General features: G+C 52.9%; 1 protein-coding gene across 3 annotated transcripts in view; it reads right to left on the bottom strand.

Annotated features, from left to right (window-relative positions):
- The window catches only part of LOC133341993 (retroviral integration site protein Fli-1 homolog), a 35860-nt gene extending 10138 nt beyond the window's left edge, over window positions 1-25722 (bottom strand). The window contains exons 1-3 of one of the 3 annotated variants that reach the window (XM_061550848.1): window positions 25432-25722; window positions 10887-11191; window positions 639-802 (exon numbers count right to left, since the gene is read on the bottom strand). In XM_061550848.1, coding sequence (XP_061406832.1) covers window positions 639-802; window positions 10887-11113 — 391 coding nt within the window. In that variant the 5' untranslated portion in view covers window positions 11114-11191; window positions 25432-25722. Of the gene's footprint in view, window positions 1-638; window positions 803-10886; window positions 11192-23946; window positions 24304-25431 lie in introns of those variants that run through there. The other 2 variants (XM_061550845.1, XM_061550844.1) reach the window with 2 other exon arrangements.
- Window positions 25723-26127: the final 405 nt, after the last annotated feature.

Below are 26127 nucleotides of genomic sequence, written 5' to 3'. Positions count from 1 at the left end.
TGGCCGCGAGTGGGATTTGAACTCCGGTCGCCAGGTTCGCAGCGCAGCGCTAACCACTACACCACCGCTCCCCCCACCACCACCACCCAGCGCACACGCAGCGCTAACCACTACACCACCGCTCCTCCCACCACCACCCAGCGCACACGCAGCGCTAACCACTACACCACCGCTCCCCCCACCACCACCACCCAGCGCACACGCAGCGCTAACCACTACACCACCGCTCCTCCCACCACCACCCAGCGCACACGCAGCGCTAACCACTACACCACCGCTCCCCCCACCACCACCACCCAGCGCACACGCAGCGCTAACCACTACACCACCGCTCCTCCCACCACCACCCAGCGCACACGCAGCGCTAACCACTACACCACCGCTCCCCCCACCACCACCACCCAGCGCACACGCAGCGCTAACCACTACACCACCGCTCCCCCACCACCACCCAGCGCACACGCAGCGCGCTGGGGCAAATGTAATGTGATGTCACGAAGACCATGCCCGGCCGTCTTTGTCTCCCCAGGGCCGATGAGTGGGTGTGAGTGTGTAGTTGGAGTGAGTGTTGTTGTGTAGTGTGATGCCATCACTGGTTACACTGATTAATACGGCGCGTGCGAGCGCGCGGTTTGTACCCGCGGGCACGATGACGCGCTTCTCGTTGGTGGTCATGTTGGGAGGAGGCGGGGAGCCCTTCTCCTCCACGTAGCCGTAGCCCAGCTGCTGCGACGCGTCCACACCGCCGCTCGCTGCCGCCTTGGCCCTCTTCGTCACGCTGCTGCAGCCCACCGGCGCCTCTCTGTGCGAGACAAGCCGGCGCTGAGATCCGCGATTCGCCCGCGTTTCAACTACATACAGATTAAAACACATTTTATTTTCATCGTCCGATATCCTAAATGATCGGCAACGTTTGAAGTAACGTCTTTTTAACATGATAAAGGATGATTGTAGAAATAAGATTGAATACGTGCATGAGATACATTGGCGAAAGTCGAACACGGGATAACGAACCAATCAGAAGCCGGGAAGAGCGCGCGCGCGCCGATATTTCGCTGCACGTGGCCTGTGCCCGCCACACGGGAGCACGTGTCACGCAGTGTCGACTCAACGGCCATGAGCAGCGCAACATCGACAACGTTGACACCTGGGCACCGTGGTGGCGAGATGTTAACTCCCTCGCCTGGTCTACAGGAGGCTGCGAATTAGATCCCGACTCTGACGCCTGCTGCTCTATATTTGGAGTTGCGTGTCTCTCTCTCCCCGTGGTCGCGTGGATTTTTCCTCCGGGTCCTCCGGGTCCTCCGGTTTCCCCCTCCACATTTAGAATCAACGTCACGTGTTTAGAGTATATGGCTGCTATAATTGTCCACATGATTATAAGGGGCCGTCCATAAATGACGTCACACACCTGGGGGGGGGGAGGGGTCAGACATTTGTGACGATGTGTGACGAGGAGGGGGGGTTTGAGAAATGTGACGTCACATCAAAATGCGCAACTTGAAATAAATATATAATTGTTATAACAACACTAATTTTGTTTAATTTTCATGATTAACTATTTGATTATTTAAATTTACTAAGGTCACCTTTTATTTGCTCCATGAAGGAGCATTTTGCTTCTCCATGTGAGAATGGAGAAGCATACATTTTTAAAAACATTTTTATGATTGTTATTAAACATTTTGATTCTAATGATTCTTCCAGTGATTTTCATTCTGTGGAATGCATATATGATTGTTGTAATTGTACTCTCCATTTTCTTCGTTCTACTACAAAGTTTCAAGTATTTTTGTTTGTAGTTATAATTACTTTTAATATTTTATAATTATAAGATAATTTCAATATAATATTCTGAACATCTGCTGTTTTAGTTAGACTTTTAATATTTTAAAGTGGATTTTATGCTAAATTTAAGCTTTCCAACGCCTCCTAAACTCAAACACATGAAACACTCTTCATGAGTTTGAGTTTAATTTATGTTTACATGACGGATGATACTGTTGAGCCAGTTGCCCGGCTATTTTCCCGGGAGATCCGCGGTGCGTGATTCGATAATATAATGAGGACATACTAATTAAGTGTTAGCACAAATCCAACATATGCTGTATTGTCTAAAGAGTTAAATATAGCAACACAAAGCATGCCATCTGAGTGAGCAAAGCATCACTCATTATATCTTAATTTGGAGCTTTCGTGACTGCAGGGATTACTCTTTGATTCTTTCGGTAAAGTCACGTATGAACATAAAATAATAAATAAAATAATAGTATACTACGACGTTTCGATTGCAACACAAGCAATCATCATCAGTTATAAAAGAAATAGCAGCAAAAATCTAACCAGAAAACTATAGACAGACATATAAGCAGACAGATATCACAAAGATACAAAGAGAGAGAACACGTATCGGCACAAAGAGAGAGATCGTCTCTGTGACGATGCCTTAAATAGAGGGTGGGCGGGGGAGGAGAGAGGGAGGGGGCAAAGAAAAAATTAGCATGTCAATGAGTACGACGACGCGTGGTACGGTACGCAAGCTTGAAAATTAGGTGAACGGGAGAGAGACACACTAAAATTAAATAATTCTAGATTTGAAGCTTTCGTGACTGCAAGGATTCATATTCTTAGGTTTTTTCGGTAAAGTCACGTAGGTAAAAACATAAAAATTAATAAAAGTAAAATAAAATAAAAATCACGACGTTTCGGAGGCAACACAAGCTTCCGTCCTCAGGTGGAACCGTCACAGCCACGACAGCTGTATCAAGTAAATGAGAGATTGCAGGAGCTACCACTCCGTTTATATAATGGTTGGAGAGGGAGGGAAGGGCCAAGTACAACACACTTTTTATTCATATGGTAAGGTTAGGCTTAAGAGGGTGAGCCTTTGTTATGGTTTGTGACAACTAAACATGGTGAACATGGTAAACATGGTACACCTGTAATAGTTGTATGTCAAATAATAAATAATATTGGTCAAATAAGTGTAGTTAAATCTTTTTTGCATGGTTAATCACATCTTTCCAATGATTACTCAGTTTGTAACCATCATCACGGTTGAAATTGTCTGTGTTTGTATATTTGTATGGCTTCGTGTACAAACCTTTGATGGTAGCCAGGATGTTTGCAGAGAACCTTGGTCTCGGAAAAGACAATTTCATGAGAGCCCACCGAGTTGTAGCAATGATCGGCAACGGCCGAAGAATCAGTTCTGCCGTGTTTCAGATCTGACTTGTGCTCGCGGACACGATCAGAAACATGACGTTTCGTTTCTCCAATGTAGCAATCACCACAAATGCAACTCAATTTGTAGACTCCAGGATACTGTAAGTCAGGAACGACATCCTTCACAGATGGAATCAGATCACGGATTTTATGCACTGTACTGAATCGGACTTGGATGTTATGTTTGTTTAGAATTTTGGAGATCTTTTTGGTCATGCCTGCTATGTATGGTGACGTGATAGTTTTGGTCGGAATTTCATGTGGCTGTTTCTGTGTGGTGGGAGAAACAGCTTGGCGGATAGTGCGGTCAGAGTATCCGTTCATCCTGAGGGCCCGATGTACATGTCTTAATTCACCGGCCAGGTGGTGTTGGTCAGAAATGCCATGGGCTCTGTGGTATAGCGTTTTGATGAGAGAATTCTTTTGAGATGGGTGGTGGTGGGAATCCGGTTTCAAGTAGGAATCTGTGTGGGTAGCTTTCCTGTAGACAGAATGTCCCAAGGATCCGTCAGGCCTCCTCTCAAACAGAATATCCAAGAATGGTAGTTTACCGTCTTTCTCCACTTCCATGGTGAATCTGATGGATGGGTGTCTAGAATTGATGTGGTCCAAGAAGTGGTTCAATGCTGGGAGGCCATGTGGCCAGATGACGAAAGTGTCATCCACATACCTCTTCCACAGGGAAGGACGCAGGGTGGATGTCTGGATGGCGTCTGATTCAAACTTTTCCATGAACATGTTGGCTATAACTGGTGACAAGGGGGAACCCATAGGGGTACCCTCATTCTGTTTGTAGAAGGTGCCATTCCAGGTAAAATTGGTGTTTGTGAGGCAATGCCTAACCAGCGCAGGTACATCAGAATTCAATCCATATTGGACTAATTCCTCAATTATTGTTAGGGTGTCCGGTACTGGGACTTTGGTAAACAAAAATACTACATCAAAGCTGACGAGGATGTCATCAGGAGATAGTACCATGTCCTTAACCATAGAGACTAATTGGGTTGAGTTGAGTACTGCCGAAGAGGTCTTGCCTGTGAAGGGGAGCAGAGTATCTGATAGAAAACGGGCTAGTGTGTACGTAGGAGAGTTTATTGTCGACACGATGGGTTGTAGCGGGGTGCCTTCTTTATGGATTTTGGGAAGACCATAGAGTCTGGGAGGTCTAGCCGCCGATGGTTTTAGAGAGGGACGCTTGCTTGGTTCGATTAGGGAAGTCGAACTCGTGATGATACTGTTGGTTTTTGTCGTTAGGCTTTTAGTGGGATCGTTTTTAATTTTGGAGTAACTCCCATCATTAAGAAGGTCCAGGATTTTGTTGTTGTATGAATCTCACATCCGCTGCTGTGTCCTCACCGAACTCTAAACAGATCTTATTTAAAGCTAGCCTATCACTAATCTCGGAGAGAATAAGGTTACTCCGATCTGAACTCGATAATTTAGACAAGACTCTCTTACAAACACATTTAATGTTAACACAAAAAATGTCACCTTCCGATTGGAACCACGTTGATAACATGACTTCTGCTTCTGCTGACTCAATGTCAGCCAAATGCAAAGCTAACCTGTTTTCTAAATTCAACCTCCTATCTAAGAAGAAACCAGAGCCACACATCGCAAAGCTGGAAGTTAACAAGACCGTGATTAATCAGAGTAACATCCCAAAAGCCTAACGACAAAAACCAACAGTATCATCACGAGTTTGACTTCCCTAATCGAACCAAGCAAGCGTCCCTCTCTAAAACCATCGGCGGCTAGACCTCCCAGACTCTATGGTCTTCCCAAAATCCATAAAGAAGGCACCCCGCTACGACCCATCGTGTCGACAATAAACTCTCCTACGTACAAACTAGCCCGTTTTCTATCAGATACTCTGCTCCCCTTCACAGGCAAAACCTCTTCGGCAGTACTCAACTCAACCCAATTAGTTTCTATGGTTAAGGACATGGTACTATCTACTGATGACATCCTCGTCAGCTTTGATGTAGTATCTTTGTTTACCAAAGTCCCAGTACCAGACACCCTAACAATAATTGAGGACTTAGTCCAACATGGATTGAATTCTGATGTACCTGCGCTGGTTAGGCATTGCCTCACCAACACCTATTTTACCTGGAATGGCACCTTCTACAAACAGAATGAGGGTACCCCTATGGGCTCCCCCTTGTCACCAGTTATAGCAAACATGTTCATGGAAAAGTTTGAATCAGATGCCATCCAGACATCCACCCTGCGTTCTTCCCTGTGGAAGAGGTATGTGGATGACACTTTCGTCATCTGGCCACATGGCCTCCCAGCATTGAACCACTTCTTAGACCACATCAATTCTAAACACCCATCCATCAGATTCACCATGGAATTGGAGAAAGATGGTAAACTACCATTCTTGGATATTCTGTTTGAGAGGAGGCCTGACAGATCCTTGGGACATTCTGTCTACAGGAAAGCCACCCACACAGATTCCTACTTGAAACCGGATTCCCACCACCACCCATCTCAAAAGAATTCTCTCATCAAAACGCTATACCACAGAGCCCATGGCATTTCTGACCAACACCACCTGGCCGGTGAATTAAGACATGTACATCGGGCCCTCAGGATGAACGGATACTCTGACCGCACTATCCGCCAAGCTGTTTCTCCCACCACACAGAAACAGCCACATGAAATTCCGACCAAAACTATCACGTTACCATACATAGCAGGCATGACCAAAAAGATCTCCAAAATTCTAAACAAACATAAGATCCAAGTCCGATTCAGTACAGTGTGTCTTGCCTCACGGCAGATGGGAAGCGTACGTTCACAGGAAGTTCCTGTTTTTTTATGCTAATGTTGGTCACGTGACCAGGAAGTGACGATGTTAGATTTCCACTGTACCACGCGGGCGTCAGCCATTACACAGATAAGTCAAGATGGCGGCACGCATCGCATCTCAGTGAGACCACAGCCGCACTTGTCCATTGTGGGAGCTTAAGAAGCATTATCTGTAAGTTGTTTATATTCCTATAATATTGGAAATGCTGTTGTAATGTTGGAATGACCGTTATAGCAATGTAAATGCCTTTCTGGTGCCGTTAAGTTGTTGTAGTAAATACGAGGCCTAGTTAGTAACGAATCCTGTGACTTTCCTTATTGTGGATGTTACTTGTGATTTAGTAGGTCGAGTCAGACTTGTGCTTATGTTGCGATCCTGAGAGTGATGACGAAGTATCTCATCCACAGTTTAGTGTTAAGTGTAATGCTGTACATTTGGGGTGCAGTGGGATGAATACACTATGTGCCTGTATGCAACGCACCAGCTTGTGCCTTTGTCTAGTTGTTCAGGGGTAATGTGGGGGCCTGGTCCTTCCAGGATCTATTGTTATCTGAGACAATGTTCTGATGCTGTGGTGTTCATTGTGTGGGTGTTTCCGAATTATAACAGATGCTGTATCTGTGTTTTCTCACCAGTTTTACCTGTTACAATCAATAAATGACGATCGGAGTTGGACGGTCATCCTGGCTCCGAGGGTTTATTGAACACATGGTTATCTACTCGACTAGCGGTGCAACGCAGCGCACAGCGAGGCCGAGATACAGTGCATAAAATCCGTGATCTGATTCCATCTGTGAAGGATGTCGTTCCTGACTTACAGTATCCTGGAGTCTACAAATTGAGTTGCATTTGTGGTGATTGCTACATTGGAGAAACGAAACGTCATGTTTCTGATCGTGTCCACGAGCACAAGTCAGATCTGAAACACGGCAGAACTGTTTCTTCGGCCATTGCCGATCATTGCTACAACTCGGTGGGCTCTCATGAAATTGTCTTTTCCGAGACCAAGGTTCTCTGCAAACCTCCTAGCTAGCATCAAAGGTTTGTACACGAAGCCATACAAATATACAAACACAGACATAATTTCAACCGTGATGATGGTTAAAAACTGAGTAATCATTGGAAAGATGTGATTAACCATGCAAAAAAGATTTAACTACACTTATTTGACCAATCTTATTTATTATTTGACAGACAACTATTACAGGTGTACCATGTTTACCATGTTCACCATGTTTAGTTGTCACAAACCATAACAAAGGCTCACCCTCTTAAGCCTCACCTTACCATATGAATAAAAAGTGTGCTGTACTTGGCCCTTCCCCCCCTCTCCAACCATTATATAAACGGAGTGTTAGCTCCTGCAATCTCTCATTTACTTGATACAGCTGTCGTGGCTGTGACGGTTCCACCTGAGGACGGAAGCTTGTGTTGCCTCCGAAACGTCGTGATTTTTATTTTATTTTACTTTTATTAATTTTAATGTTTTTACCTACGTGACTTTACCGAAAAAACCTAAGAATATAAAATTAAATAACCTAGAAAATTATCGAAATGTAATGTAATGCAACACAGAGAGTCTTTTATACCTGATGATGATTGCTTGTGTTGCAATCGAAACGTCGTAGTATACTATTATTTAATTTATTATTTTATCTTTATACGTGACTTTACCGAAAGAACCGAAGAGTAATCCCTGCAGTCACGAAAGCTCCAAATTAAGATTGAACCACTTCTACGGGGAAGTTTTAAGCTTATCTTCTCTCTCTCTCTGGGTTTTTAGTTTTTCTCTCTCTGCCTGTGTCCTCTCTTTGGAATTTTCACACTTAAATTCTAACTTAGCAATCTTTGAAATACGTAATCAACCAGGCTATGCGTTAATTGTGTGTTGACCGACTCTCTGTGTTGCATTACATTACATTTCGATAATTTTCTAGGTTATTTAATTTTAGTGTGTCTCTCTCCCGTTCACCTAATTTTCAAGCGTCGTCTTCCTAATTTTCAAGCTTGCGTACCGTACCACACGTCGTCATACTCATTGACATGCTAATTTTTTTTTGCCCCCTCCCTCTCTCCGCCCCGCCCACCTTCTCTCTATTTAAGGCCTCGTCACAGAGACGATCTCTCTCTTTGTGCCGATACGTGTTCTCTCTCTGTGTATCTTTGTGATATCTGTCTGCTTATATGTCTGTCTATAGTTTTCTGGTTAGATTTTTGTTGCTATTTCTTTTATACCTGATGATGATTGCTTGTGTTGCAATCGAAACGTCGTAGTATACTATTATTTAATTTATTATTTTATCTTTATATATGTGACTTTACCGAAAGAACCAAAGAGTCATCACTCATTATGTCGAGTGTGCATGTGAATACAAATGCGACTTTTGGACAAATGGCACGGGTACAACAGTACAAACGAGACATAGCGAGACAGAAAGTACAAACGAGATAGAGCAAGGCAGGCAGTACAAACGAGATGGAGCAATACAAGCAGTACAATTGTAGAGGAGTATTGTGAGTAACCAATGAAGGGGCGAGCAGAGGGAGGTGTGAGCGGGTTGCCAATCAAGAATGACGTAACGTCACGGGTTATGAAACGGGCTTTGGAGAGCACCTTTGGGAACATGGGTGGAACTGAGCTGGGGGGGAGGAGCCTCCCAAAGGCTTCTTAAGGGGGGCCCCGTGACGGGGGCGTGGTCGTCGTAGGGAGCCAGGGTAAGGATCAGCTGCAGAGGGTCTGTCCCTCCTTGTCGTGGAGCGGTGTTGGCTGAACTCCCGCTCCGGGCAGACAAGTGAGAGAACCCAAAGGGTAGCCGAGGGTAGGACCCAAATAGTATTCTGTTTCCGGGGTAAAGGACCGAGATAGAGTGCACCTACACTGGTGTGAACGTAGGATGTTGAGTGTGACAGTGTTTTATTAAATGGCAACAGCCCTTATAGAATTCCTCGTATACACGTGGTTCTACTGCACTACACAATCGAGACAGGGTGAGAAAAGCAGTGCAAACACGATGGAGCAAGACAAACAGTACAACGAGATGGAGTGAGACAGACAGTACTAGCGAGACAGATAATATAAGCAATGGAGTCAACTCAAGAAACAATAGCAAAGAGGCAGACAGAGAACAATGTCTCGCAATGAGGCAGACAACGAATCGTGACCATGATTGGCGGGGTGTGGGGAGGTGGGGGGTAGCTCGTACGGCCATGTCAGTATACAGCCCTATGGGATGGTCACACCAGGCATCAAAAAGACACCAAACAACGAATGTAGCACCACGAATGGCTCAAAGGGGCTTACGTTCATGAATAGAACACGCATGGTTGCACCACATTATCCCACGTGGCAGCTCTGACCCAGCGCTGTGTGGAGGCAGCAGCGAGGCTTGGTGGATCACCGCACACACAGACGTTGTGAAACTCCCTTCCGCGTGGACGTCGAGAAGGTGTCATGCCATGGCATGCCAGAAGCCGACAGTCCAGAAAGTGGACTATTTGTTTACATCTGCGCGGGGATATAGTGTTGCCCCCTCATGCAAGGCATTGGGTTTCTGCGGCTGCTCTGGTGTCATCCCCACGTGTATACAACCCGTCATTGGTTGGTTGAAAATGCCTTAAAATAAATACCCAATGCAGGACCCTCCAGAGAAAGAGTCTCACGACTCAGTGCGTCTCCCCTGGATAAACATGTTAATTATTATCATCATAATTATCATAATCATTAGTATAATTAAGTTACACAATGCCACTGAATTCAGTGCATGAAACCACCGCTGATAAAAGGTACGTGCTCTCAGTATCAACAATGGTCCCATAGATATAATTGCTCAACCCGAGGTATTAATACTCTGACACGTGTGTCGTGTACTAATTCTCAGACACTAGTAAGAGGTACTCTCTCTTTTATGCCGGGTCGGGACAGCCAACATGCTGCCAGACCCACAGCTTTAAGAGGGCGAAGATCACGACGACGACGGCACGACGAGTTCCATTCCAGATCGCAGCAGCCCCGACTGTGAGTCGGAGCTCGACTTTTACCCTCCCAGTGTGGCCAGGCTCCACCCTCGGCCCCACACCCCTCTGGATCCCCCAGAAGGCTCCGTGCCTTGCCCACAGATCCAAGTGGTAGAACGGGCTGCTACCCCTAATCCCATTGTCTACCAATCTCCCCGCGGCACGCACGACAGTGACTCATTCAATGTCAGTACACGTGCATCGCCTTTTGACGTTCTCTGGTCTGACACTGGTGAGACAAGGCCATAATAAAGGCTGTCTCTGGTGTAGGCCAATTCGTTTCATGTTTGTTTGCATGTTCTGCCACACGTATGTGTGGTTCATGCAGACTTGATGCCTTGCAATCGGTGTTTATTTGGGGTCTGAACATCTTAACACCGGTTTTATTTCCAGAAAGGGTAGAACCTATTATATATTTTGTATGATACCTCACGAACGTCATTTACATTATCCGCAAGTAGCCTCAATGATTGCGTCGCGTGTCACTCAAATCATTGACTTGCAACGAGTCAATCAATGCCATCATTCCACACAGCCGCCGTGCAAAGTGCTCGTCACTCGCGGGGATTTAAAAACCCGCCACGGTCACGTGCAGCTGGGCCCAAGCACTCGCTCGGGCCTCCGTGCGAGCCCTTGGCAGCCAGGGGGCCTGCACTGCGGGGCCCTTGGCAGCCAGGGGGCCTGCACTGTGGGTCCCTGCGCACACCCGAGAGGCGGAGAAAGGAGGAGGAAGGAGCGGAAGGGTGAAGGAGGAAGGGACGTGCGCGCGCTCGCCGGTGGGCTCGTATTTTTGTTGCCGCATCTCGCGATGTGTCAGGCCGCCCGTTACCTGGACGCGACGCCGTTCGCGTGCTCGTACTCGCGCTTGACCGTGACGCGGCCCGCCTGGGCGAGCAGCCATTCGTGCTGCTGGAGCTGCTGCTGCTGCTGCTGGGGCTGGAGCTGCTGCTGCTGCTGGTGCTGGTGATGGGGTTGCTGGTGCTGGTGGTGCTGCTGATGGGTTGTTTTGGCGGCCGGGTCGTAGTCGGCCCCGGAGGAGGAGGAGGACGCGGTCATTTCTGGCGTTTGTGCACGCGCGCTCCCAAAGGAAGGGTCAAACAATGGGCTCTCGTCGCTGGCGGCAGATAACGCTTCCTGTGGAAACAACAGGAAAGGGCGAGGACAATGGTGGCCCCGGCTGTGATGCTCGAGGTTGTGATTGTGCGCACGGTTAGGGGTGAAGGGGCAGGGGGGGCAGGGATGGGGGGGGGCGCCCCCCACCGACCCCCGCCACTGTGGGAGCGGTGGCCAGAGCCAGTGATGTAGCTCAGGTATGTATGTAGAATTTCTTTCGCACCGTACGTAGCCAACCGTGCGAATCCGAGGTGCGGGGGAAGGACAACAAACTAAACACAAAAATCAGTTCTAAATAAATTAGTTTTCAATCTAGGTGATTTCAAAGTGCAGAGCTGCGGTGGCTTCCTAATATCGGAAGGAAGAGCGTTCCAGACGGCCGCAGAAGCGCATCCGAAAACGCGCGATTCGGTGACCGGTTTTGTTCGATGATTAACTGCGACGATGACGCGTGTCGATGGTTTATGCTCCTTGACGAAATCACCGAGGTAGTGTGACTCATTACTGGCAAGCACCCTGTGTGTGTATTGAGTGCGTGTTCGTCGTCAGCCGAACCATTGAGGGCGTTGCGACAGTTATACGGGCACCGAATGTGGGCTCTGGTTTTAAAAATAAATAATAACTTTAGCCCAAAGGCACACACCGTTGAGCGGTCAGCAGCAAACAGCACTCTCGGAGTTGGAATAAAAAAGAGTGAAGGGAAGGAGTATAACAAGAGCGAACATGTTCATGGCATCCTGATTTGTAGAACTATTGATGACAGTTTCACATAATTCACGCACACTTGGGTCAACTGTTGGAAAGTTCAAACAGTTGCTGCAGTCGTCAGATGTTGGTGAGTTATACTTACAGAAATAGCCACATCTGTAACATCGCGAAACCAGCACGGCAATTGTGAGTCAGTGGTCTGAAGGCAACATTCTGACAGAATCAGCAACATTTTTTGAATCACATTAAAGTGGTGGAAATTTCACATTTCTGTGGCAGGGAGCAGGCTATCCATAAGGGCAACCACTGTTGACCTCTGAGCAGCTGGGCATTGACCCTGTGGCATGGAGAAGGGGAGCGGGTTGGGGGGTGGGAATCCCGGGGTCACAAAAACTCCGCCCACAGACGGCCCTGGCCCTGGCCCCGCCACGGCATCCCGCACCATCAGTGCCCGGCTCACTCCGGCGGCGGTCACGAAGGAAATTTCCGCCTCCGCAACGGCTTCCCGTGACCCGCCACCTCTCCTCCTCCTCTCCCTCTCGCCCAGCGTGGCCGTACGATGCCGCACTCGCGACCTTGCGATGTGGTGACAATGATAAAAACAATACAAGTACAGTAATACCCCCATTTCTACGTCTCCCACCCTTACCGTCGTTCGCAAATACTTCGTCCCTTGGTTAATACCACGAGCTTATCTCGGAATCAGAATGTGTATTTATATACTGGAGGAATCCGATGAGCGATGAAGCTCTTTTTCACAGATATCCAGTAGGGGCGGGTCTGATGCTTACAACAAACAACAACAAACAACAACAAACAACAACAAACAACAACAAACAACGCAAAAACACGACAGGAGTGGAAAGTATAGGAAAGGTAAACAAATCACTTAAAAATATACAAACACAAGTACATTCTTTGTGTATCTTACCAACCCACGCTTACGTCGCCTCTCAGCCTCCCGCCACCACCACCTACTCCCCCCGCTGTGAATCGCTGTGAATTACGTCGTTTCGATATTCGTCGTCGCATCATTCAGGAGAGCATCCCCGACGTAAACCGGGGTTTTGCTGTGCTTGCACCTCTCCACTTAGCACGTGGGGAAGAGTCTCACCTCCTCACCCGCCCGATCGCACTGAGCAGCGGTGTAGTCAGCACCTGCGCCCCCCCCCCCCCCCCCCCCAGTTCCGAGCAGCTCGCGATCCACCAGGCGTGGCGACTCTGTGTGAGTCCGTGGATTTCCATGAGTGCACGGGTTTTTGTCTAAGTCTACAGGTCTCTGAGTATGGGTGCCTGTGTGAGTCTATACGTTTATGTATGCACCTATGGGTCTCTGTGAGAGTCTATGGGTCTCTGTGTGAGTCTGTGGGTTTTTATGTGAGTCTATATTTCTCTTTGTGAGCCAACGGATCTTTGTGTGAGTCAGCGAGTCTTTGTGTGAGTCAGTGGGTCTCTGTGTGAGTATATGGGTCTTTGTGTGAGTCTATGGGTCTCTATGTGAGTCAGTGGGTCTCTATAACGTTACAGGAATGTGTGATGCCCATGTCCGTATTGGCGGTTGGCAGGTGTAGTTGAGGTGTTTCGACTGCGCGCTTCCCTTGAGAAGTGAAGAGGGACCGGGGGGCTTCATCTCTCACTCCATATCTTCCGGAGTGCTGAGAGGCTGCCCTGGAGTCGGGATTGTCGGCGTAAGGCACTACAACTTTAGTGCACGGCACGCCTGCCCATAACGATGCTACGCACGTAATTACAAACATTCCGCACAACCCTTGCCTTCCTTGCAAGTCAGTCCCTGCACATAATATAAAACAATATGTTTACGCCTCCCATCAACCGCACGGCCTTGTGGGGCTGAGTGCATCATCCCAGCAGCAGTGGTTCACACGCGAGCACACCTTGGGCCGGTTTTGACGTTCGGTGTCTCATCAGCAGGGACAGGAGTTTACTCGAAACCAAACGTTGGGAACACTGGGTGCGTGGAGTCGACGTGGGCTACTACCCCGCGAGGTGTCGCGAGGACACGGTCAGGCGAAGAGGTGTCTGTGGCGTGTGCCGAGAATCCGAGACCATTGCCGGAGCAGCGTTCCCGATTGGGCTGCTCTGTCTGAGGTCGAGCGCTGGGAGAGGTTGCGCTGGACGTGGCGTTAGGGACCCCGAGGAGGCTTGTTGTGCAATGAACCCGCGGTGGCAACGGAGCGGCTTGGGATGGTCTTAGCGGGGCCCTGCTGCGGAATGTTTGGATGTCTGCCGTCCCGAGTAATTCGGCATGAGTCAGAAAAGTAGTTTCCAAATAAAAACAACGGCGCTCTCGTGAGTAATGCTCAAATTCCACCCACATCGGTTGGATTGCTCCTTGATTCATCGTTGATTTTGGGTTAGGCCATGTAATGAATACCCTCCACCACCCGACTTGGGCAAATATCGTAACAACCGAGCGTGGCAACTACGGGGGCGGGGCGGGGGGGTGACACATCTGTGACGGGAGAGACCGGCGACTCGCCTCGCTCTGTAATTCCCATCCACAAACGTTGCCGTTGTTAAATAGCTCCCGATGTGTCACCCAGGTCGCGCGTGCATTGGGGGTGATGCTACTGCACGTGTCTCCTGGCTTCATTTAATCTCCAGTGTGCGATTGTGGTCATCCAGAACAGACCGTACAACGTGTAACCACGCAATGTCTGATCCGCAAATACGACGGTGATGCTACACCACTCCGCTCGTGCTCCGGGCGCGGTTGTCTGCTGGCTTGACCACCTGAATGTGAAATTGTAGAATATTTCATCTCCTGATTTTGATAAAAGCAACGCACATATTGGGGGGGGGGGGGTGTCTGGATACCCACGATCATTGCCAATCGTCATATTGGGAGACCCAGGTCACGCTTGCAGGTGACACTCATCCTCATCTCTTGAGCTCTCTCTCACCTCGTGAAACTAAACGCTGCAGGCTGCAGTTGAGCCCCGAGTCCAGGGGTCGACAACCTGCGGCTCTGGAGCCGCATGCGGCGGCTCTTTTAGGACTGCTTCGTGACGTCATTTATTAAGGACCCACCGTCTCGTATTCACCCACAGTGCATTGCGGCTCTTGAAATAATGAGGGTTTTTTTACGAATTCTAAAAAAAACCTCTCCTCGTTATTGTGGTTGCCGACTCCTGCCCTAGGGCCTGGAGTCGGTCAGTTGAACTCGTAGGCTTGAGGAGTCGGCGTCTGCTGCCCCTCTTTTCGCGAGTGGCTATCACCGCGTCCCTCTGTGCGCTACGTGGGAGATGGAGGAGGAGCAAGTTCACGTCGAGAGCGATGTTTGCCGAGGCGGTTGCGATCGTGCGGGATGGATTGTGTCGACAGGGTGCCACGGTGGTGAGATGTGAACTACCTCGCCTGGCACCTCCACATTTAGAATCAACATCACCCGTTTACACTATTGGGCTGCAATGCATCTCCACGTGATGAGCCACTTCGCTTGTGATGGCCAGGTCGCTTATGCAAAAGAGCTACATAGCTCAGTGGGCCTCACCTGGGTAAAATACCAAAACTAGTTTATAGTTTAGACTGCACACCGTGGCCAGACGGCAGCGGTGGCGCCCCGGTGGGCAGCGAGAGAGGGCAGCGAGAGAGAAGTTCCCAGAGAGGGCAGCGAGAGAGAGAGGCAGCGAGAGAGGGTAGCTTAAATTTGATCTCCCGGCCCGGCAAAGTGACATGATAAACAACGGGCAGCGGAACCCATGATGTTGGGCTACTGGCGACCGGAAGCTCACACGTGGTGGGGGCCAGCGTGTGTACTGCCTCCTCTCCCATGCAGCGTTGGTTTCATAGCAAGCGACGCGGTGCACAGGTCTCGACACGCAGTGTCTCATCAGCTTTCTTTACTTTACAAGACAATTCGCCACCGTAACGCGCACTGACCTACATGGCTCTTTTTCAGAAGCGACCTGACCACAAACGATAGCTACACGAAGTGGATTATCACGTGGACATTTGTAGCAGCAGCCAAATGCTTTAAACGCGTGGTGATGTTGATTCTAAATGTGTAGGGAAAACCCGGAGGACCCGCAGAAAAAGCCACACCACCACGGGAAGAGAGAGAGACGAATTTAAATTTAAAGCTTTCGTGACTGCAGGGATTCATATTCTTGGTTCTTTCGGTAATGTCACGTAGAAGGGAAATAATAAAATAATAATAAAAAATTTCACGACGTTTCGGCCACAACGCAAGCAGCCGTCCTCAGGTGAAGAACATGGCTGTCGGAAAGACAGCGTCCTAATATTCTTCACCTGAGGACGGCTGCTTGCGTTGTGGCCGAAACGTCGTGAGAATGTTTTTATTTTAATTATTTTATTATTTCCCTTCTACGTGACTTTACCGAAGCAACCGAGAGAGAGACACGCAAATTCTAAACATACAACAGGGTCGTAATCGAACCCACGACCTGTAAACCAGGCGAGGTGGTCAACATCTCGCCACCGCGGCGCCCTAGACGGTGTCCGTACTCGGATGGGATGTCCCGAGACGTCTGGATCGGCGTGGAAGTGCAGCAACGTGGATGACCGTTCGCCAGCAGAGGCGTCAATTGCAGGGCTGCGCGTGACGTCACTGCCAAACGCAGTTTCACGAAACAATGAGCAGAGAGCAAATCACGGAGTAGTGCAGATTGGGGGCCCCTAATATTGTGTGGAGAATGGGGAGGTGAAGCGTGGGGGGGGGGGGAGCAGGGTGAGGGGCAGGGTGCGCCCTAGACGGGAAGTTTGCACCGCGGCCGGAAATCTGCGAGCCCCGATAGCGACTGCGGTGTCGCGGCCAAGCAACGTCAATCGCACCCCCCCTCGCTACCCCCCACCCGCCAGCCACCCGCCACCCACCCCCGGTACTGCCACCAAAACAACGCGACCCGTGCTCCGTTCGTTGCGCGATGTTCGACCTCGCCCCGTGGCGCTCTGCGAGACGCGTCCCGCTCCTTCACCTTCTTCTTCTTCTTTAAGTCGCCTTCACTCGGGGTCGCTCGCAACCGCAGCTGAGATCGAGTCGCCCCGACCCGGCACCACTCCCAGCAAAGCCAAGATCGCGCTCACCCTCTTTAATATCCGCCACGGACTCTCCCCTGCCTGCCTCTCCCATTTTATCTCGCTCTAATCCCCTACACGCACTCTCCGCCGCGCCAGTAACCAAGGGCTCTCTATGGAAGCCCCGACTTAACCTTCGGCCAGTGAGAGGTCGCTCACTCTACTCTGCTGCTCCGCAATGCAAAACCCCCTTCACCCTGCCGTCCGTGCTGACGACTCCCTGCCTGCCACTGTTCAAGCGCAGCCTCAAGACCTTTCCTCGCCTGTCACCTCGGGTCCGACTGCAAGCAAACCGCAGCCATGCCCCCACCCCCCTCTCCGCTGCACTCTCGCTCTCTCTGCAAGGCCCCTGAAGAGACCGCGGGGCCCAGTCGCGCTGCGCTCCCGGCGAGCGAGCCAGGAGGCTGCCCGCCCGTAAGCCCCGCGCCGCACTCAGCGGGCAGCGAAGCCACACTGCGCCCCGAGGTGCCCCGCCACGGAGCCGCAGGTCCGCGTGGGACTGAGCGCCGCTCGCAGTCCCCGAAGATCAGAGAGAGGCTGCCTGGTGGTGTCCGAACTTGAGAGGGTTTAGCGGCGGCGGCGGTGGTGGTGGTGGCGGTGGTGGTGGTGCAGGTTTTAGTGTCGGTATCATTATAGCCCGAACACGACATTCCTAACCGCCACCCCCACCACCCTCGGCGTGCTGGAGCCGAGAGAGGACATCACCTCCTGGGGAAGCTGCCTCAGTTTGGCCAAATTACCGGAGTCGAGCGGCAGCGCTGATCCACTCCGCACGCTGGCCACCAGACTCAAGTGCCCACGCGTTACCCCACCGCACGCGGCCTGTGGAGCGCATTCACTCGTCCCCTGGTGTGCAAGCCCAGGGCGCTGACCATTACACAGCACGGGCGAGTTAATCCAGGGGTTGTCAACTTTTTGGAGGCTGTGACTCCCCTCCACCACCAGCGAAGACCACCGATACCAGCTAAGGCTCACTGATCTGTATAGATCTCTTTCAGAAGCGACCTGGCCACAAACGATAGCTCAACAAAGTGACTTATCCCGTGGAAATTTATAGCAGCCAAATACTCTGAACACATGTTTCCAAATGTGGAGGGAAAAACCGCAGGACGCAGCCACGGGGAAAAAGACACCGCAAACTCCAAATATACAACAGGTGTCAGGGTCGGGATCTAACCCACGACCTCCTGTACACCAGGCGAGGTAGTTAACATCTCCTAGGCCAACACGCCTCCACACCCCAACCTCCTCGCCCCCCCCTCCACCCCAGCCACGAAGTTACCAAGGTCACAACAAAAAAGATCGCATGTCCACTCCTCCCGTCACCGCAGTGCAAGTAAAGCATTCGTGTCAAGATCTGTGCCCGCGTGGTTTTGTCGCCGAAACGTGGCGCTTCAGGTCCACGGTGTCGTGAACTCGCGACAGAATGAACGGTAAATGATGATTTGTGGATCGAGAAGTCAATATTATGCCGCCCATTGACGCCGATTGGCTTCCCTGCGCATGCACATCATGTATCATCCATTCTGTCGCGGGGTCATTCTCTCCTGTTACAGCGCGCATGAGAAATGTCTCTCGCACTGCGCTGTCGCGCGCGGTGGCGGTAGCATCCGCGTTGCGCCCCCACACGGAGCGGGGGAGTCGTCTGGCTCCGAGTCGTCTGGCTCCGAGTCGTCTGGCTCCGAGTATTTGCGCAGCGACATTCACGGAGGCGTTCATAGGGGACGGCGCGCGGCTGACGTCAGTGTTACCTCTCCGTTCTCGTCAAGGAGCATCAACCATCGTCACGCCAACTCGAATCATTCCCACAGTATAAGCAGCAGCAGCAGCAGCTCGCCATCGAACAAAGACGGGCACCACACCCTGCGCTTTCAGAGGCGCTCTTTCGATATTCGGAAGCCACCGGATGCACTTTTAAATTATCAAGATTGACAAACTCATTTCTCTAGAACTACTTTTTGTGTTTAGTTTGTTGTCCTTCCCCAGCACCTCCAATTAGCACGGTTGGCTACGTACGGTGCGAAAGACGTTCAACAGACACAACACACAACCCAGTGGCCAGCGCGCCCAGGGAAAGTCCGCAGCGCACCAGAGCTCCCCGCGTGGAGGTACTCTGCGCCGATCCTAAATCCTCCCTCCAGCCACCCTCGCCACGGGGATTGCTCGCGCATTCACCCCCCAGGTGCCGAGGACGAGCTCCACAGCACACGACACCAGGCGGTCGGCGGCAAATAGCACTGTTGAAGGTGTATTAGACACGAGCTGACAAGTCACTTGAATTGGCTAAGGTTGTTGTTGTTGTGAGAGCTCGCGGAAGAAGACGATGGTGGGAGGAGGAGGGGATTCCAAATTGGAACGGTGAGAGGGAAGACGCGGATATGGAGTGTTGTGTGCCCTTCCAGTGTGATGAGTGAGTGGGTTAGTGAGTGAGTGGGTTAGTGATATAGTGGGTGAGTGTTTGAGTTGGTGGGTGAGTGAGTGGGTGAGGGAGTGAGTGAGTGGGTGGGTGAGTGAGTAGGTGGGTGAGTGGGTGAATGAGTGAATGGGTGTGTGGATGAGTGAGTGGGTGGGTTAGTGCGTGAGTGGGTTAGTGATATAGTGGGTGAGTGTTTGAGTTGGTGGGTGAATGAGTGGGTGGGTGAGGGAGTGAGTGAGTGGGTGAATGAGTAGGTGGGTGAGTGGGTGAATGAGTGAGTGGGTGTGTGAGTGAGTTAGAGGTTTAGTGAGTAAGTGGGTGAGTGAGTAGGTGGGTGAGTGTGTGGATGGGTGAGTGGGTGGGTGAGGGGGCGAGGAGGGGTGTGTATCTCGTGTTGCGTGGTTGTGGATCGATCACTGCACGGGAATTGAATCGAGTTCAATTCCCGCTCAGTACCCAATAACAGTGGCGAATATCTGAGCCGACCCTGGGTCACCTCTTCGTTGACTCAGCCTTAAATGAGAAGCTGGTGCAGTGTATAAACATCAGCACTGGGGAAACACAAGGCGGCCGGACATGGCGTTCCCACCGACCTCGCGTCGCGTTCCGTGCCGGCCTTGTTGTGTGCTTGCAAACAGCACTTACCCCAACAGCTTACGACGGCTATACGGAAGAACTTTGTCTTATCGTCGCGAGCGGCAGCGTGGGGATTGAGCTCAGTGTGGATGAGAGAGGAAGCTGCCTTGTGGACCGATTCCTCGGCATGTGCGGCAGATGAGGAAGAGCCGGAAGGGTCAGCGTTTGACCGGCAATGACCGTGACAACAACAAACTAAATAGTCATAGTAATAATCATCATCATCATCACCACGTTCTCTGAGCGCCCGTCTTTGCATTTCACTGTCACCGTCCTCTGCAGACAAAGTTTCCCAGCAGCGTCAGTTGACGCGGGTCGACTCTTAGACCGGCTTCGACTTTTCGAATCTTCACCAGCGGAGTCAGAGGCCAGCCCGGCAGCTGCCGCTGCATGGCCAGACGACCACAGTCATCGCCATGGTCACTCCACTGCTGGACGAAGGCCTCCCCAAGCCGCCGCACCTCCGATTAGCACGGTTGGCGACGTACGGTGCGAAAGATGTTAAACATACAGTAAATACATCGATCCTGCCATGTACCAATCCATGCAGCACCTGCACGTGAACCGATTTCATCGCTCCATCTCCACGCCAGTGCTCCTCCTCCTCCTCCTCTCGGCAGCCACTCCGCAATGACCCTCGACCACAGGCGGTGTGTGTGACGCCACGGGTCCCGGCGAGGCGCGAGAGTGAGGAGCTGAAGCGCCTCTCGAATTAAACGATACACAACTCGGGCACGCATACTCATCCACTGCTGGATGAATGTCTCTCCCCCAGCCCCCCAAGACCAACACCGAGTGGGGTGGCCGTCATCCCACAGTGCAAAGAGGGTCGTTGCCCGAACCGTCGCCTGTTCTATATGTTTTACTTTTTAGGGCAGCAGTGTTAACAAACATCCGGGTCAGTGAGGTGCAGGGAGCGGTCCGATATCACTCGCCACTGACGTTGGCTGTGATCGCGAATCGAACTCGGACGGGTTCGGAGCGCACGCAGCACGCTCACCACTGCGCCACTTTAGGCGCCGTTGTGATTCACCTGTGGATGACTTTCCGAGTGTAATTATTAAATAAATTACAGATTGCTTGTTACATGAAATCATAATAATACTGATGACAAGGATGTGTAGGGTTAGAGTGGGCGGTGTCGTGGTCCGTGGAGATTGCATCTCCGGTATAAATAAAGATTATGGTGCTGATCTTTCGCGATCGCCGAGGAGGAACCGTGGATACGTGGCAGTGGGAAGGCAGCAGCAGCAGCAAGCCAGGCAGTGAGAAGTCGGCGATACTAACAATTTCCCAAGTTCTGCTGTCCTCTCTCTATGTTAAGATGTTTTCAGACAATCAAGGCGTGTTTACAGACGGAGAAGGAAACCGGAGGACCCATGAGAAGATCCCCGCGTTTCGAGGAGTGACAGCGACATTCCATCCCCGCACTGATTGTTTCACGCGGTACCAGTCCACGCGTGGCCGTGCCGCCTTCTCAGGCGAGTCACGGCACGGCTCCTCCTGGACGAGCGGCCCAGCGGCAGCGCGTTCACCGCGCGCGTTGCACAGCGAAGAGGTTGCGGCTCGAATTCCGCAGGCCGTCCTGGTTATCACCGCGGGTGCGTTAACGCTAATATAGATACACACTCGCCGGTCTGCTTCACGATGATGAGTCGCTAAGCGATTCCCCCTGACGACGTTCGAAACGGTGAGGGCCCCATTGCGTCCCGGCGTTACGGTCCAAATGTGACCGATTGCACTGAAAAGCGCTCCATTGGGACGAACCCCGCAACATCGCCACACTCGCCCTGCTGGGGGCGGCCGTCCGCCTGTCACGCGGAAGGTCGCCCTGCGCTATGGGGAGCGGCGCGGATACCAAACGAGTTACTCAATGAACATACTCTTGTTGTCGTCATCATCATCATCATCATAGCCCTGCAGAGGATGTGAACCAACAACCCCGAGTGGAACTGATTCTCGCTCTTGCGAGACTGGGGCTGGCGGGAGGGGGGGGGCAGCAGGGAATCGGCAGTCACGTGGGGGGGGGGGGGATTCACGCAGCAGAGAGGCCGGTAGCAGCAGTCATAGGTGTGGCACCAGCAGGAGTTGTCCTGCTGGTGCTGCTGCTACTGCTAGCGCACTCCACGGCACCGACAGCCCCCACAACACATTCGCCAATAACCCGGCCCCCAGTGAGGAGCCTCCCCCGTAGAGCAAGACGCACCTCCAACCTGTGCACGGTGCTGGCAAAGTTATCCACAGATCTGGTCGCTCACACAGACACGCGGTTGCAGGACCACGAGACGCTTTGTTTGTTTATTTAACTTCTTTCGCACAGTATGTAGCCAACCGTGCTAATCAAAGATGCAGGGGGGAAGTGCATCTTATAATGCGGGCGCTGCGGGCAATTGGCCGTTCTGCATTGGCACAGGAATCCATCTCTCTGCTCGCAAGAACGGCCCGTTGCCCGAAACGTCGCTTAGCATGTACTGTGCGTGTTATTCACTTGGGCAGTGTAAGGGGCACGCGTGGTGGTGGTTGTTGTTGTTGTTGTTGTTCCGCGTCGCTCTCGCACTGTGGCAGTGACTCTCACACGGAGACTCGCTCTTGCTCGTGAGCTCGGAGTGACCTTTAACGTCCACGGAGCGCTTTGGTCATTCCCGCATGAAGCCGACTGGGAACTGCCACGGTGGCGGGGAACGGTTCGATTCCATCTCCTGGCACGGCAGTTCAAAACAATGGGGCAAGTTTCATAACCCCCCCCCCCTCTCACCCTGTCCCCCCCCCGCCACCGCCTCTGTCCACCCAGGAGCAGCACAAATGGGTTCATCACCACAACCAAGTCGCTTGGCAGGTCACGTGTCAAGGTGGGGTAAAGCGTGGGCACCTCCCAGCCCCCTACCACCAACGCGTCTGGTCGGCGCGGAAGAGCAAATGCCATCCAAGGCCCCTTTCCCTCCAGCAGCGGAGTGAGCGAGCACTTGCAGACCTGCGCCTTTGCCTGCGTTGCATTGGGGAAATATCGAGTGGTGAATGAGCCTTGGGCATGAGAAGTCGCGGCAACGCCCCGGGTGGACCGTGCCAGCGCGTGACATCCAAGCAGTCACGCGCTCTCTGTGTGTGTGTGTGTGACACTCAGGCAGCGCGCGGTGCGCGGTGCGCGGTGCTGGGCACGGGTGCTCACTCGAGGAGTCGCAGAGACGGCGACCGCGCTCCTCGTGTGTCCCTACTGGGGGTCCCTCTGGCTCTCACGCTCATCTCTGCCTGCTTCCTGCTCCCTGCTCTTCACGAGTCGATAGCCGCGAGACTCGCAATGGCGCTCACGGCTCCGTTGTTCAACTGCACGGGGAGGAGAGCGCCTCGCCGCAGGCACAGTCCGCACGGAGTCGCGCGCCAACGGCCCGCGCGAGCTCACAGCCACTGCGCGCTGACGCCTCGCGCTGACATCCTCCGTGGTCGAACGCCGCGCGTGTACAGCCCACACGAGCTCACATCCTGCGCGCGCTTTCACCTTCAGCGAGAGCGGACTAACTCCGCGCACGAACGCCGTCCCCCGGGGACCGAAAGGGGCTGCTAGTGGCGCCCCCCACCCCTGGGGTCCCGCGCGGCGTCGTCGCCCCCCCACCCAGCCCGCACCCCGGCGCCGCACTCGGCGTGACCCGAGTCCCGTCGGGGGTTCTGAGCGCGACCCTCGCCTCGTGCCCAGCGACTTCCACGAGGGATCGCGCGACCGCGGCGCGCTCGGCGTCACGCGCCTTGGCGCGGGGTACGGCGCTCTCCCCTCTCTCGCTCTCCCCTCTCTCGCTCTCCCCTCGCTGCGCCGCATTCCGGCGCCTCGACCGGGGCCCCGCAGCCCGGCAGCCACACGCAGTTGCGGAGGAAAAGGAAATTTAGCGGCGAAGGAGGAGGAGTGGGAAATGGGAATCATCCGCGCGTCGCCTCCTCCGTCGCCCCGCGCGCGCGAGGCGCATCTCACCTTCACCGGGGTGTCCATCCTCTCCTCCTCGCGCTCCTCCTCCTCACGGGCGCCGCATAGGAGCTCGCCCCTTACCTAATTAGCTCGCAATTGTTGGCGACGACAAATGTAACCGGATGAATTTTCTCTCGTTTTGGGAAGTGAGGTCACGCGTCTTGGAGGAATCCCTTCCTATTGGCTGCCGACGCGTGGCTCGACGCGAACCCAGCCCGCAGCCGCGCCCGGCCCTGGGGACACGGCGCTCTGGCACCACCCGGCAACACCCAGCAGAGTCCAGCCTCGCAGCAGCGAGACACCCGCACACCCAACCACCCGGCAGCAGCGTGCACAGCACATGGCACCCGGCCCCACCGAGAGAGGCAACTTTACAGCACCCCGCGGCACCCCAGCCTCACAGCATCCCGACCCCACAGACCCAATCACCAAACTCCCAGCACTCAGCACCCTGCGCCAACAGCACCCAAAGCCCAGCACCCCGAGGCATCCCTCGACGCCAGTGCCCACTCGCCCAGTGGCACCCAGCCGGGCAACCACGCGCCGGGCTCACGGGGCGGCTGGGGGTCCCAGTGAGCGATCAGCCCGAGCCTCCGCCAGTTCCACATCCAACCCCGACTCGAACTCCACGCAGAGCGCGCAGCAGCGCGGTCACACACGTCGCGAGATAACGCAAGCAGCAGCAGGATCATCATCAGCAACAACAGGATCAGTTCACCAAGTGCCAAGCACACTTATCAGAGGGACCGGGCGCGCTGTGGAGGGAGAGAGAGGAGTGACCTCGTGTGCGCAAAGAAAGAGCGCGAGGCGCGAGATGCGAGGTCGCGGTGAGTGTCGCGCCCCGGGGAAAACGCAGCAGCGGCGGCGGCGGCGGCAGCAGCGGCGGCGGCAGCAGCGGCGGCGGCAGCAGCGGCGTCGCTCTCCGCCACAATGGCGCACGGTGCTCGGATCGGGTTCTTTTCTCTGCGCACAAATCGCGAACGCCATCGCGGTGGCTGTCAAGCGAAGTGAGCGGAGCTGGGGCAGCGCGCGCGTCACGGCTACACGGGGCGAGGACGGTCAACAAATGGCAACGGAGCGGCAGCCACAAAAGCGAACGGGTTCCTAGAGATCCACCGACGTGGAGACGGAGCGAGGAAATCTGTTGGTGCGCGCAGAAACCGCCCGGTGGATTGATTTCACCGCAGGGTCGCAAGAGGTGGCGGCTACGGCAACGGCTTGGGGGAGGCCGTCATCCAGCAGTGGATTGACTACGGCTGCTGCTGCTGCTGCTGTGATGATTATTGCACACGGCACGGCGTGGCTGTGAAATGCGCCTGGGTGAGGAGCGCGGGTGAGGAGCGCCGGGTTGAGGCGACTCTGCAGACTGCAGTCTGCGTGTAGCCGAGCCGCATCTTCCAGACGTCATTACCAAAAAAGTGTCCGTTGTTGTTGTTGATGTCGTCGTTGGTTTAAATAATAAAACCACCCCGATGTGCGTGAAGTCCTTACCCGGTAAGCGGCGCGAACAATCGCAGTTGGTCGGGACGTGGAGCGCGCCTGGCGGCCCCGAGATCAGATTTGAGCGCGCACGCTGGGCCAAGGTGGCAGGGAGCAGGGGGGGCAGGGGGGGTGGTGCCCTCTGTCCCGGGGACTCCCGCACGCAGACTCCGGGGCTGGGGCTCTCCGCTCAGCTCGCAGCAGCAGCAGCTGCTGCCTGCCAGCTCTTGGCAAGCGGCTGCACGGGACTGCGTTGTTATTATTATTACAGCCATATTAGTCTGGGACCACTCCTGAGATCGCGTCTCAAACGTGATCAGACGGTTGCGAGGGCGTTTAATCATTCCTGGGGCGCTCGCCCGCCAGCCCGCCCACCCACTCGCCTCTCGGTATTTCCCCGGGTCTGTGTGTATGTCTGCTTCTACGCGTGGGTATACGCGCGCGTGTGTGTATGTGTGCGTGTGTGTGCGTGTGTGTATATGTGTGTGTGTATGTGTGCGTGTGTGTGTATATGTGTGCGTGTGTGTGCCGCACAGACGGGAAACACAACTGGAAGCTGAACGAATTCCGCCGTCTGTGTTTTGCTATCCCAGCCCTGACCCCGCGCGCTGTCTGGCAATAATTCGCATCAAGTGCTGCGCAACGCAACCACGTGCGGAGGCACCGCGGCGCGGGGAGAGGAGACTCGTTCGAGATGTCACACCGCCT

This window comes from Lethenteron reissneri, chromosome 13, assembly GCF_015708825.2.
Source record: "Lethenteron reissneri isolate LAM-NWPU_2019-01 chromosome 13, ASM1570882v1, whole genome shotgun sequence".
Classification (NCBI taxonomy): Eukaryota; Metazoa; Chordata; class Hyperoartia; order Petromyzontiformes; family Petromyzontidae; genus Lethenteron; species Lethenteron reissneri.
Note: the sequence above shows the minus strand (reverse complement) of the source record. Positions and strands in the feature narration are given on the sequence as shown.